The sequence below is a fragment of the Eutrigla gurnardus genome, assembly GCF_963514095.1.
Source record: "Eutrigla gurnardus genome assembly, chromosome: 23".
Classification (NCBI taxonomy): domain Eukaryota; kingdom Metazoa; phylum Chordata; class Actinopteri; order Perciformes; family Triglidae; genus Eutrigla; species Eutrigla gurnardus.
In genome coordinates this window covers 12,532,746-12,545,934 of record NC_139934.1, presented here as the reverse complement: position 1 = coordinate 12,545,934, position 13,189 = coordinate 12,532,746, and the positions used below count along the sequence as shown (strand labels likewise).

General features: G+C 43.0%; 2 protein-coding genes across 3 annotated transcripts in view; one reads left to right on the top strand and one right to left on the bottom strand.

The window, feature by feature from the left end:
• Positions 1-2,253, bottom strand: part of lrch4 (leucine-rich repeats and calponin homology (CH) domain containing 4) — a 46,189-nt gene extending 43,936 nt beyond the window's left edge. Inside the window, exon 1 of one of the 2 annotated variants that reach the window (XM_084003751.1) lies at positions 1,869-2,253. In XM_084003751.1, coding sequence (XP_083859877.1) covers positions 1,869-2,040 — 172 coding nt within the window. In that variant the 5' untranslated portion in view covers positions 2,041-2,253. The remainder of the gene's footprint in view (positions 1-1,868) is intronic. The other variant, XM_084003752.1, reaches the window with a different exon arrangement.
• A 6,181-nt stretch (positions 2,254-8,434) lies between these two features.
• On the top strand, positions 8,435-10,069 carry LOC311008954 (histone H2A.Z). The gene is made up of 5 exons (XM_084002915.1): positions 8,435-8,578; positions 8,858-8,935; positions 9,093-9,206; positions 9,300-9,429; positions 9,727-10,069. The coding sequence occupies exons 1-5, from the start codon at positions 8,576-8,578 to the stop codon at positions 9,786-9,788; spliced, it is 387 nt and encodes a 128-aa protein (XP_083859041.1). The 5' UTR covers positions 8,435-8,575; the 3' UTR covers positions 9,789-10,069.
• The last annotated feature ends 3,120 nt before the right edge of the window (positions 10,070-13,189 follow it).

Below are 13,189 nucleotides of genomic sequence, written 5' to 3'. Positions count from 1 at the left end.
CGGACTCTTACCTCTCCCTTATGGTCACCAACTGGATGATGGAGTTCTGACTTGAAAATCAAACCGGTTTGACATTAAGGCAATTCCCAAGTCAAGACAGGCAAGTAATGCCAAGACTGACATGTCCCAAGTCAAGTCCTAAGTCAAGACAGGCAAGTCCTGAATCAAGTCCAAAGTCAAGACAGGCAAGTCCTGAATCAAGTCCTAAGTCAAGAGAGCTAAGTCCCAAGTCAAGTCACCACCCGTTTGAAGACTTGATTGTTATTATGAATACACAGGTTGCAGTTGCAAGTTACTTTTTAATTTGCCAGAACATGTCAAAATGACAAATGCCAGTTCTGTTGGTTTGCATTTAATCAAACCTGTTAAAGCTTGTACACAGAAACTGGAAATCAACCCAACTCTAATACATCAAGCTGCATCTTCCTATGATGCATATCGACAGCAGCATTATACCCCCTTGCAAGATAAATTTGTAAAAACGTACTCAAACACCATGTCACCAATTTCAGAAAGTGCGTTTTCTGTTTAGTCTCCAAGCCCAAATTGAGAACCCTTATGACATCACTATGACATCATCAGGGTTGAGGGGCTGAGAAATACACCTAAATCAACTGTAAATTATAATCCTTACGCGCGGCTTTAAATCTAACTTTCAGAACCACAGTTGTTCTCGTACTGACTTGCCGAGCTGGATTATTATATAGTTTAACCTGAGCTTGGATTAACACATCCTACTGTAACGGCATTAGCGTAGCTATGGGATGTATTCATCACCTCCATAGTCATGAGGGTTGGGTTGCTCCAGTGGCAGGTGCCTGGGTGTGTGTTTATGTGTGCTCAAGGCCTTCTCATCCCACAGGGCCTGGACCTGGGTTGTTATGAGCAGATGGCCATAATTAGCAAAGCACAGAAAGCAGTGGCAGAGGATAGGGGGTGCTGCGTTGCCAGATTGATTGCAGCAACCTGGATGGAGTAATCCTCTTTTCAGCAAGGCGAGGCCAAGGTAGTTCCCTTTAATCCACAGTGTCAGCCACACCTACTTCACTATTAAGTTTTACTCTCTGTCGTTGTTATCAATACCCTAACAATCACCTGGGCAATTTAGCTAAATGATGTGAAGTGAGTGACACATTCAGGGACAGTCCAGGTGGGTGGTTACTGAAGGGTTGCCATGTTGTGAGACTATAAACTCAAAAACTACCAAAACCACTGTTAAAAACAAAAAAAAGAGTAAAGCTGTGATCAACGCAGGTGAATTAAGCTCTAACGTTAAGCACAAAAATATTCTCCTATGTAGAAACGCCTCAGTCGCCTATAAGAGGAAGAGGAACTCGCGTCTTTTTCTTTTAAGTCCACTTTAAGAAAAAACGTCAAGCTTCTTTTAGAAAGCAGGCACTTCACTTGGATTATTTTAAAGAGAGTTCCCCATTAAAATAAGCCCCGGTCCACCAAGCAGGTACTTTTGCTTTTTAAATAAAGATATCACATTGCATGCTAACTGCAACATTGAGCTAGCGCTGCGATTTGGTGAGAAAAAAAGACAGCCGTTATGGCCATTTTTTATTAATTTAACAACAGTTTGAAAGGCACCCATTTGCCGAAATATAAGGTAAGTCCTGGTGGTTTGAAAGAAGTCTTAATTAATAATTTACTAGGTTTACAGTAGTGACAGTCTTCATGGCCATGTAAAAGTGCGGAGTTACTGAAGGGACACTCGTGAAACGTGTCGGGGCTGCGGAAGGATGTGCCTTCCCCGTTAGAAGAAAGAAGCAGGTGGCGATAAAACAAAAGGCGGTTCTCATAATAACAGCTAGCTCGCTGGCGCCGCCGTGTAAGTTAAGTCAAACAGTGGAAAGCGAACCAACCTGCGTGCGTAATGTCGGACAAGTCGTAGTTCCTGGCGCTGCGGGGGAACTCCTTCAGCTTTCGGTTGGACAAGTTGAGAGCCCCGCTCGCGGCAGCCTCCTCGAGCGCCTTCTCCACGCTCCGGCTGGCCGCTACTGTGGCAGGCAGCTGGGCTCCATCCCCAGCAGCCATCAAACGTACGGGTCTACCTCCGCTTTTACTTTGTTTGAGGCGTCCGCTCCACTTTCATGCCCCGTGGATTGTGATAAACTCCCAGCCGAGCACGCTTCCTGTAAAACTTCTTCAAAAGTGCAAAAATAAATCCGAGAAAAATCTGTTTTTGGGACGCGAGTTGTGACTGCCTCGCTCACACACAACGGGAGCTATCGTGTCCGCTAGTCAACTAGAGCGGTACAAGCTGTCAATCTCTCCGGAAGTTGCATCAAGCTGGCAGATTTCACAACAAGATTATGGAAACACTGCTCATCCTTCAAAATAAAAGCGCCAAACTTGCTCCTTCCAAAGACGAAAATCATAGTTTTGATAACATTATTCCTTATAACATTGACTACAGTTCTGTACATGGCACACTTTAAGGCAGAGCAATGATAGTTCTGTTACTGCAGCAACAGTGTACACAACTGAATATAACATTTTAACCAATAACTACAAATAATGTTTACCAATGTGGACACGTTTTTAAAGTTATTACATGTGTTTCATGTCAGTGCTGCATAGCTTTGAAGCGTGTTAATACACAATGGTACAACATGCAGTTAAGAAGAGGGGATTGTTTTGAAGAGTCTCTCTCAATGATGTCACGTTACCTGATACAAAACATTGTTTGGGGTCAGTGAACCAGTGTTTTTTTCTCAAGGATTCAGAATCTCACCACCAAATACAAGAATATTCCTGGTCGCAGGAAAGTGACCATCGTGTTGGCAAGTAAAATAGGAACTAGTCTGTAATTTCCAAATCATTTCATAGGAAGTTGACTAGAAATAACTATGTAATCTGATACTAATTATCCAACAATGTTTAGTTAAACTTCAGTATTTTAGTTTTCAGAAATAATTCAAATAGATTCAAACTTGGAGAAAACATAATTCAAAAGCTAACGCAATGAATAGGCTACAATATCAACATTTTTGATTACTTACTTTCTCCTGAGAGCATTGTGTTGCTTATTTCGAGTTTTATTTTTATGGTAACAACCGGAAGTCGACCAAAACAGATTTTCGTTGCACACTTTAAACGTTTCGGAAGGGTGCAGCCCGGTGTAGCCAGCGCGAGGGAGAGTGGGCGTGGTCACAACGCGAGTATTTTTGACTGACACCCATGGGGGCGTGGCCTGTAATTACATATTGTCCAGCTCGAATTTCCAGGAGAAACAATGCCATAGTGATGCTAACACGCACCAATCAGAATAAGAGTAGTACAGACACAATTAAAACATGAACCAATCACAAAGCAGTGTGCATAATTAGGTAGCAGCCAGATGATCCAATTAATGTCTCATGTATCATGAATGAGGGCTCCTGTCTTTTTGAATGAATTTCAAATTTCTCAATTGTCGTTAATCTTTATTCTCTATTGTTGTAGTACAAACTACAAGATCAGAATTAAACTGCTACACTGGTGTATGTCTGGTGTGTCGATGTGTTTCTGAATACATGCACGTGTCCAAACAGCCATATGAGTGCAAATGCAGCGTCAGCAGGTCTACATAACCCTCCCACCCCCCTCCTCGCCTCCCGTGAGGTTTATAGCCCTTATTCTTATTCCTCCATTCTTTCGGGAACAGATGACTCCCCTCCTACACACACACACACACACACACACACACACACACACACACACACACACACACACACACACACACACGTTTGCATCCATTAGCATTGCCCCCCAACCCTGCATCCATCCTTATCCTTAGCTCTCATGTCCTCCCTCCCTCCCTCTCCAGCATCCCATTGGACCATCTGTCAAAGTCCTGTCGGACTAGTCGTCCAGCTGCGACCAGGACTGGTGTGTGCTGGGTGTGTGGGGGTTAACTTTCACTGCATGCACTTGGAAAATCCATTAAAAGTCACCGGTTAACTGTATTTCTTTGAGACTGTAATTAAGCATAACACCTCCCCCCACCATGGGGATGTTGAGATACTGTTTGGTCTGCTGTTTTAAGTTCTCCTTTGTTTGTTTTTTTTCACCTTATGAACCTATAAAGTTGACGGAGGAGCAATGTGGTTGCTGCAAATTAGATGCTTTATATTGGGTTAACTGGTGATGACATTCATTATGAATGAACATATATGAATAATAAACGACTCCATCGGTGCATACACTCTGGCCTTCTTGGTTTTCAGACAACCCTGGTTGTTAGTTTTTGGAAACAAGAAGTGACATAAGAGGTGGAGCTACAACCGAATGCTGAATAAGACATTTTTCGGTGAATAAAAAAGTACTTTCATGAACTGAAAACACAATGTGTGAAAGGGTTTAAGCTCTAAAACGAAAACACAGACACTGTTGACAATGTTTGGTTTGGTGAGAAATCATGTGAGAAGCAGACTCATTGGCTTCAATGCAATCAGACTTCTTTTTTGCAACCAGAGGAGTCGCCCCCTGATGGCCAGTAGAGAGAATGCAGGTTTAAGGCACTTAAGCTTTGGCTTCACTTTTCTGAACCAGAGGTTGCTTTCTCACACCCACGATGTCCGAACATCCACCGCCAATGGACAAGTGACGGCACGGGCATCTTTTCCACAGAAGGAACTTTTTTGACATTTTGAGGCACAAGAGTTTGCAGGTTTTGATTAATAAGGAGCTGCTTGGTTCAAACAAGTCCCTGTGGGTCCCAGTGGTACAAGATCGCTGATTTAAAAGCCCCTCTGTGTAGACTTTAGACAATTACATTAAACATGGGTACAGTCTGTCTGTTAGACCCATTCTTCTGTGCATCCCTGGCTCAGATCTGGGTGGGGGTTGGAGTAGATGTGCTTTGCCGTGGTCTTTCTGGCAGCAGCGCTGGCTGACGGTATGCCACTCCTGTTGTAGTGGCATGCGGTGATTCTGACTGGTATGTCACTGTTGTTTTTTTTGGGTATGCTGCTGATCCCACATGTGGTCTACGCAAGAGAAGAACAAGAGCGGCAGCAGCGGGATGATCCAGCGATCAACAAGCAGCTGCCATAAAAAACAGCAGCGATACATGTCCTTCACACTTCCACCCAAAATCTGAAGGACTTGGATAAGACAGGGGGCGAATCCTCTGGATGCAAAAACAGGTCTGATTGCATGGACTTCTCACTTGATTTACTATCTCAGTAAACATTGTAAACATGAGTTTATGGTCTCAATCTCTAGTTGCAAGTCAAATCCAGCAGGATGGTCATTTAGTAAAGTATAGTCCTGTTTAGAGTCAGATAGACTTTATAAAAAGCAGGGAATGCATCTGGGCGGGGCCGCCTACACTGTTAGCTTTCCTCTATGATGAATCATGTGTCATGTTGTTTTACTACAAACACACAGGAGGTCAGGAGGAGAGCTGGAACACTTGATCACCGTCGCCACACGAACAAAAGAGGCATCGACATTAACGACAGCCTGCTAATGAGTGTGAATATTCATGCTCCTCATTGACCCACATGCTTTTGGGAACTATGTCGTGGGTTATCACTCTGATAACGATGTTGGTTCAAAGGCCCGAGGTCTCAGTGACCCACTAATCACATCCCCTGTTGAACAACTCTGGAGTCTTTTCCCATCAAACTTCTTTTTTTTCTGTTTTTCTTTCTCCTTGAGTGACATCACAGTTTCTCACGCTCTTTGTCCATCCCTCCTTCCCCTGAGCTCTCCCTCTCTTCCTCTTGTTTTTCCCCCCAGTGGGTTGTAGAGACACTGTTGGTTTCCTGCCACTTCCTGGTCCTCTCTTTCATGAACCATGTACGACAAATAGAACATACTGAGGGGATGTTTCTCTGTGCTCAACTTAAATCTCAGTCCAACACACGGATGCAGCAGCAGGAGCCGATCGGGGGTCCGATACGTGACCAGAAGCAGGGACATCGTGTGTCAAGCAGTTCAACTATTTAAATGGATTTTGTATTTTCGAGGGGAATTTTTTTTTCAGAAATAGTCAGAAATAATCAGTTCACTTTATTTCTGGGAGTGACATGAGAAGATCAATATCTCATGACCTCTGACCTGGAGTCAGAGGTCCAATCCCAATGTCCACACATACAAACTCACACACTGAAGCTCACATTCCTGCAACGGCCGCCGTGGCTCGGGGCTCTCCTGGCTGTCAAATCACAGAGTGCTGGAGGAATCTCTCACAGACATTTTGAGCCCCTTCATGCACACTTTCCATGAGACTTTGCCTGAGGGAATTACCCACAAATCACAGCGTTGTGTCATCAAACACGGGGGGAGACCAGCTGTCCGTTGCTTTAATGTTGCAATGTTGTTCCAGAGTGATAAGAATGTGTGGATGAAGCATTACGTTGTCACGTGTTACTAATGTAGTCTCTCTATGCTCCGTAACTCCACTGTTACTGTAAAACATCAGTCACTTACGATGCAACGGTCACAATGGCAACGGTATACATAAAAAAATGCCTGCCGCTTTGTTCTGAATGGGAATGTCCATTCTGCTCCTGTTTTAGAGAGAGAAAGAGATGTTCTCTGAGCAGTTTCACACAAAACTGAGCCTTTCCTGTAGTGCAAAATTATCTTTTAAATTGAGAGAAATACGGTATGTGTAATTCATACCGTATTTCGGTACAATTCATGCTACAATTCAAACTGATTTGAAATGACTTGCTGCATCAGGTGTGCTCCTTTCACTTCCTGGTTCACCGTCACCAGTTCAACCAGGGAGCCGACTGGACTACGTGAAAAGTTCTCGGCCGTCTCCGACCTCGCAGGAGGATGAGGGAGCGACCGAAAGAAAGCAATAGGCCGTTAAAAGCTCAACGGCAGCGGAAGGAGAGACTGGGAGGAGAGAGGGCGAGCGTAGTAGAGGTCAGGGGAGAGAGTGAGTGAGGGAGTGACTGCTGAAAGGGGAGTATGCCTGGGAATGAATGGTATGAGGTTTAGACGTGACCAGCCCACCACCAGCTGTGCATGTTGTCTCTCTCTCACACACACACACACACACACACACACACACACACACACACACACACACACACACACACACACACACACACACACACACATACAGTCTTATCGAGTCCTGACTAACAGTCCTGAATGGAACTTGCTACACATTAACGCTGCAGTAAAAGTGGATGAAAAGGAGAAAAGGAGACTGAAATCTCTCTGTCTGACAACATGAGTTCTCAAATAAAATCTCACATTCAAATAAAAGATAAAAACGGCTCAGAATATAATAATCCTAAATAGATGTCCATTATATTGATGACGATAATAACAGGAAGAATATAATCATACAATCCTGGAGGTGTTTTCATTTGAAATAGAGTTACTCCAACGATAAAGCTTCGCACCTCCTCGAGGGACTTGGGAGGTAATAAAAAAAGCAATGTTCAACATCAGCACAGGGGGTGAGAAAAAGGACTAGGGGGGGCATTACAGTTTTAATGCTTCAACACTAACAGTAATATTCAAAGCACTATTTCTGAAAGCCAATGCTTTTACCAAGCATGCCAAACTGAGTGGACGCTCTCTGCTTTACACTCGCTCTAATAACACACTTTGAGCAAACCCGTAAACATTGCTCCACTGTTTTGCCTCTCCACATTCACACATCTGAAAACACTTCCAGATAATGAGTTCACTCTCACGTCAGAGCTTGAGCTCTATAAATAGACCACAGGTGAACATTTGGTTCCTTCTGCTGCGCTTTTGTAGTTTGATGAGTGGAAGAACATTTTGATGAATCATAAACGTTCCCCCTTAATTTGTGTTGATAGTTTATATTCGGAAACCACAGCCATACTTTACACATTTGGATGTGTGTGTTCCCCATCTAAAACTTGGCATAACGTTTTATTATAGTGAGGCAGAGTTGATGGCTTGAGATCAAAGACTGCACGTACATTGATGAGCATGCACTGCCCTCGTGTGGCCTAAGCGAGAAAGTACACCAGGACAATACATAATAAACCAGAGCGTGAACATAATTGAAGTAGTTCGTCAGAAACACGTGTCCTGCTTGTTCCATTCAGGCTATACCATGTAGAGAGTGAATGGATGGATGGATGCCATATTTTCACTCAACATTTCAATTTAGCCTAATTTAGAAGCGAACGAAATTACATAATATCTGACGTTGTTGCGTCATATTCAGATACTGTGTATTTCATTTGTGTTCTTAATCAAATAAAGAATGTATTATCTGTTAAAGAAAATAGTTTTGTTGTTTTAAAGTTTTATAATAGTTGTTCTTTCACTGCGAAAAGGGCAACTGAAATATCGTGTCTAAATGTCGGAACTACGTTACCCATCATTATTTTGACCGGAAATGTACCACGTTTCCTGAAAAGAAAGCTCCTTTGTCATTCATTGGCTAAACGCCAAGGCAGGAAACATAGGACGATATATGATTGGCTAGTGCTCTCCCTGTAGTTACCCGGATAAAGCTCGCTTATATAGTAGGGACAATCGAAGGCGGGGGTTGTAGTTCTAGCAAACAGTCGGTTCTGGATAGCGACAAAGTCAATTTTGCTGCAGCTTCAGCCATAACTTGTGGACTTTAAATATGGTAAGTATTCCATGTCGTCTCGGCGACACAGCAGAACGGAAAACTGTGTGTGCCATGCGTTTGTTGGCAATACATGTTGGCCGCGAATGCATTTCGGTTTCAGTTACCCAGTTAGCCGCTAGCTGTTGTACTAGCTTAGCATGCTAGCTTAGCTATCGTTGAGGGTTGGACTAAGCGAGCCATATAACGAGTAAATAATCCAAAGGGGGTGGAAGTTGTCCACCTTCAGCTAATGTCATTCCCCCAGTGATATAACTTTGCGATTTTTGTGCTTTTCAGGCTGGTGGTAAGGCAGGAAAGGATTCCGGAAAGACCAAGACGAAGGCTATTTCGCGCTCGCAGAGAGCAGGACTGCAGGTGAGTCCACTGAAATCCATTCATTTCCTCGACCGTGCTAACAAGCTAACAACCAAGAGGAGGAGGCGGCGGCCACTCAGCTGGTCGTCCCTAACAATCAGGCCAGTGGACCCTTTGTTTCTCTGGCACCAATGTCCGCTCTTTCTTGTCGCCGCAGTTCCCTGTGGGTCGTATCCACAGACACCTCAAGTCCAGAACCACCAGCCACGGCAGAGTGGGCGCCACTGCAGCGGTCTACAGCGCGGCTATCCTCGAGTACCTAACGGCCGAGGTAACGCTAGTCCCGTTTATCTTTTACATTAGCGCTCCGAGGGGCGCCGTTTTCTATCCCGTGTAGGTATCTAAAGTCGGGCTGCTTTTTCAGGTCCTTGAGTTGGCGGGAAACGCATCAAAGGATCTTAAGGTGAAGCGTATAACTCCACGCCACTTGCAGCTGGCCATCAGAGGCGATGAAGAGCTGGATTCACTCATCAAGGCTACTATTGCTGGAGGAGGTAAGGACACTTCTACTCCTTGGTGGCATCAACACGTATTGCACTTTAAAATGACAATAACTGAATAATGCACAGCATTAGTGTATATGTGATTATGTTTCTGCCCATTTTTTTTAGGCAAATTAAAAGTCCAAACAAAATGCATACAATACATAGATGTCTAAATATATCAGCCATCTAGTTTGTGTTGCTGCCTCTTTGTTTTCTGACTATAAACTAACTTAAATGGTTAGTTTTTAAAAGTTTTACTTGCCTGTAACGCTGTTAATGACTCATCCATTGTCTTTTGTTTCCCAGGCGTGATCCCCCACATCCACAAGTCTCTCATCGGAAAGAAGGGCCAGCAGAAGACCGTATAACCTGAAGTGACCTGGAAGTCGTGATGAAGTCTGCATCAAAGTGGTTAAATGTCTTAGATTAGTACACCTTTTTAGAGTTATTTGTATGGTTGAGCTTGCATTTACTCACCTGGGGGTATTTTTTTAAAAGTGGCTTCAGAGAAGCTCATTTTTTTGTGTTTTGGCTGTTTTTTGTTTTTCCGGTGCTGCAGGTATTGTTGAAATTTGCTTTTGTTGCATTCACATGTTTAACGTGGTGTTTTAATAAAGCTCTTATTGGGCATTTGCAGTTTGTGCTTTCAGTTCTTGCATTTCCATGGGTTCATTTCTGCACTAAAGGTATTGATTGTGTTCTCCAGTGTGGATGGGTGTACATGTGTTTTGGGTTTACTGGTCTTAATCTTCCCAGTTTTGAAAGACTCGTCTCGATCAACAAGTGAAAGTCGACCACAGCCTGGGAGTGGAAGGAGTCGTGGCATGCTTGTAAAGCACGCAAACCAATTAGTTTCAGCCTTGTGTATTTGCATGACGTGCAAAGCATGTTTACAATCAGTTAATCACTGGACTGACATGAACTCGGAAAACCTGTTTTTTGGATTGATGAATAAAGACTGCACTGGCACAGTCTGAATGTTTTTCATATTGTGGTGTATGGTTGGCTCATTGTGTGAAGGCAGTTTGATGCGTTCCTCCTTCCATCGTGAGATTGTTTAATAAAGCATTACAGTAAGCAAATAAACTCCTGAATGGACACAAACGGAATAACTTAATAGGGTGATTGGATTTGAATGGCAGGTTTTTTTTTTTTTTTTAAGTATTTTAGAAATTCAGAGTTGAGTGCTTTACTATTAACATGTTTTTTTTTAGGCAATTGTGATTTGTATAAAATACTTGGTCACTTTTACAATGAAGTTTATTCCAACTTTTAACAGAAAACATAATTTGAAACCAAAGGAAGATCTCATGGATTAAAACGTAAGACCACAAATGTCAAACCTCCATGAGTCAGTCCCGATGTTACAAATGCATGGATCTAGCAACTGCTGTTCTCACAGTAAAGGACGGCCTCTTTGTAAATCACAAAAAGGTTAAACCAGAGACGGTTGTTACAGAACGCCTGTTGTTAAACTGGAGGTTCAATATAACTTCAGTGTTCACTTCTGGCCCCCATATGGAGAACTCTCGACCTGTCCCCATGCCAAGCCTCCGTGTTTGGGCTCTGTCCGGAAAATGGTCTGGAAGTTTGGACCAGCTTGTCAAACTCTTTGAAGGAGGAACAATGGAGTCATTCAAATACCCAAGAAACATGTCTTTCTTGGAAGACTTTCTTAAACAACTCCTATGAGAAATGATGTCTTTCCTGTGTTTATGAAAGCTTTAATTAAAACTTAATGATTCTACTGATCACAAAAGCAGCGTGCGATTGATACAGAAAATATTTACAATTTACTAAAAACTACAAAAAAAAGTGTTTGTAATTCTTGCCAGATAACCAGAACCTCAATAAAACAGGTCTTTAAAAACACTGTGGGTCCAGGCAGGAAAGGTTTCAGAGAAACATCTTGACATCCACTTCCTCTTCAGCCATCCATTAACCATAACGAGAGGCCGCCACTAGAAGGCACTACAACACCACTACAAGCCTCCGACTGATTGAAGCCCCAAGCATGTCCTCAATTATTCTGATATATGGAGCCCATATAACCAGAAGTCATCAGTCAGGGCTTGTAGCCATCAAACAACAGTCATTACTGGGAGGTTCTCCTCTGAGAACGACAATATGAGAATTCATTTTCACATCTCTACATATTTTAAACACGCTCTTGTATATTGTTTGCTTTTGATATTCTAATAGTACTTTTTCATGTTTCTATTTTTTATGTTATGTTTTATATTATTGTGCTGGGTTAATGGTTACACCCCTTTCTGACAGTTTTAGTAAAAAAAACTATTAACTATTAAAACTAAAACCAACAACATTACTTGGTTCACCCAGGACATGAACAACGATCTCCTGGGTCTAATCCACCAGCCCAAACACCTCTCTCACAGACTCATTTGAAACTAATTTGTGACCAGAGCTAAATCAACTGACGTAATTCACAATGCAGTTTGGTTCAGAATCAGAATCAGAATCAGCTTTATTGGCCAAGTATGCACACATACAAGGAATTTGACTCCGGTAGAGTGGACACTCTCTCAGACAGTAGACAATAGACGTACATACAAACATACACATACATACGCACAACAATAAAGACATTTTCCACATAGGTAAGATAGACAATCTTATGTACAAAATATACATAGTATATTAATTATGCATATATACATCTATAAATATGGGCTGTACAGAATGTGTAGCGGAAGGGCAGCAGTGTACAGTGCAAGGGGACTAGCTGTTCATTAGCTTGATAGCAGAAGGGAAGAAGCTGTGTTTGTGTCTGGAAGTATTGGCATACAGTGATCTGTAGCGTCTGCCAGAAGGGAGGAGTTCAAAGAGGTGGTGCCCGGGGTGAGTGGGGTCACTGATAATCCTCCCAGCCCGCTTTTTGGTTCTCGCAAGATACAAGTCCTGAAGGGAGGGCAGGGGGATGCCAATGACCTTCTCCGCTGATCTGATGATGCGCTGGAGTCTGTTTGTGTCGTTCTTTGTGGCCGTACCAAACCAGACTGAGATGGAGGTGCAGAGGATGGATTCAATGACCGCTGTGTAGAAGATGGCCATAAGTGGTAGGCCATGTTTCCTCAGCTGCCTTAGAAAGAACATCCTCTGCTGGGCTTTTTTAAGTGTGGCTCTGATGTTCTGCTGTAAGCAGACTCGTCACCGTCCTGGATAAGGTTGTGTGGGAATGTAAGTTTTAGAAGCCCAGGCTGCTGCAATATGCCTCAGTGACAGAAAAAGCTGATTCATACCGAATTATTACTTGATACCCGTAATTATTTTAGCAATGCGGTCAGCAACCTTATCTTCTTGACATGTGCTGGTCCAGCCAGTGGTGGTGGATCCAGCTGTTGCACATTTATATTCGTGAGCTCCTGTATTGACATATGATATGTGTTAATTTGTGAGCTTTTTGGATTCTCACGATGTCACAAGTTCACGCGAGAATCGCCGGATCACATATCATGTGAAAATCCTCCTTGTCAGGCTTCAAATCATGCGTTTGAGTCTGGCAACAAAGTGACCGGACCAAATAGCATCCTACCATCCTAAAGAGGTTAGCTTAGACGCTGCAGCAGCATCATCATCAGAATGGGAGGATATTTATTAATTAAAAGAAGAGCAAGTAACGCTGCTGAAGATGTTTGCTCTTCTCCTGACAGATTGACAGATGTTCATCCAATCCCCTGGCATGTATTTTTTGGTAGTGCCAGCCCCTTTCCTAATAGTTTCCAATGCTGACTTCTCAGATGGATCT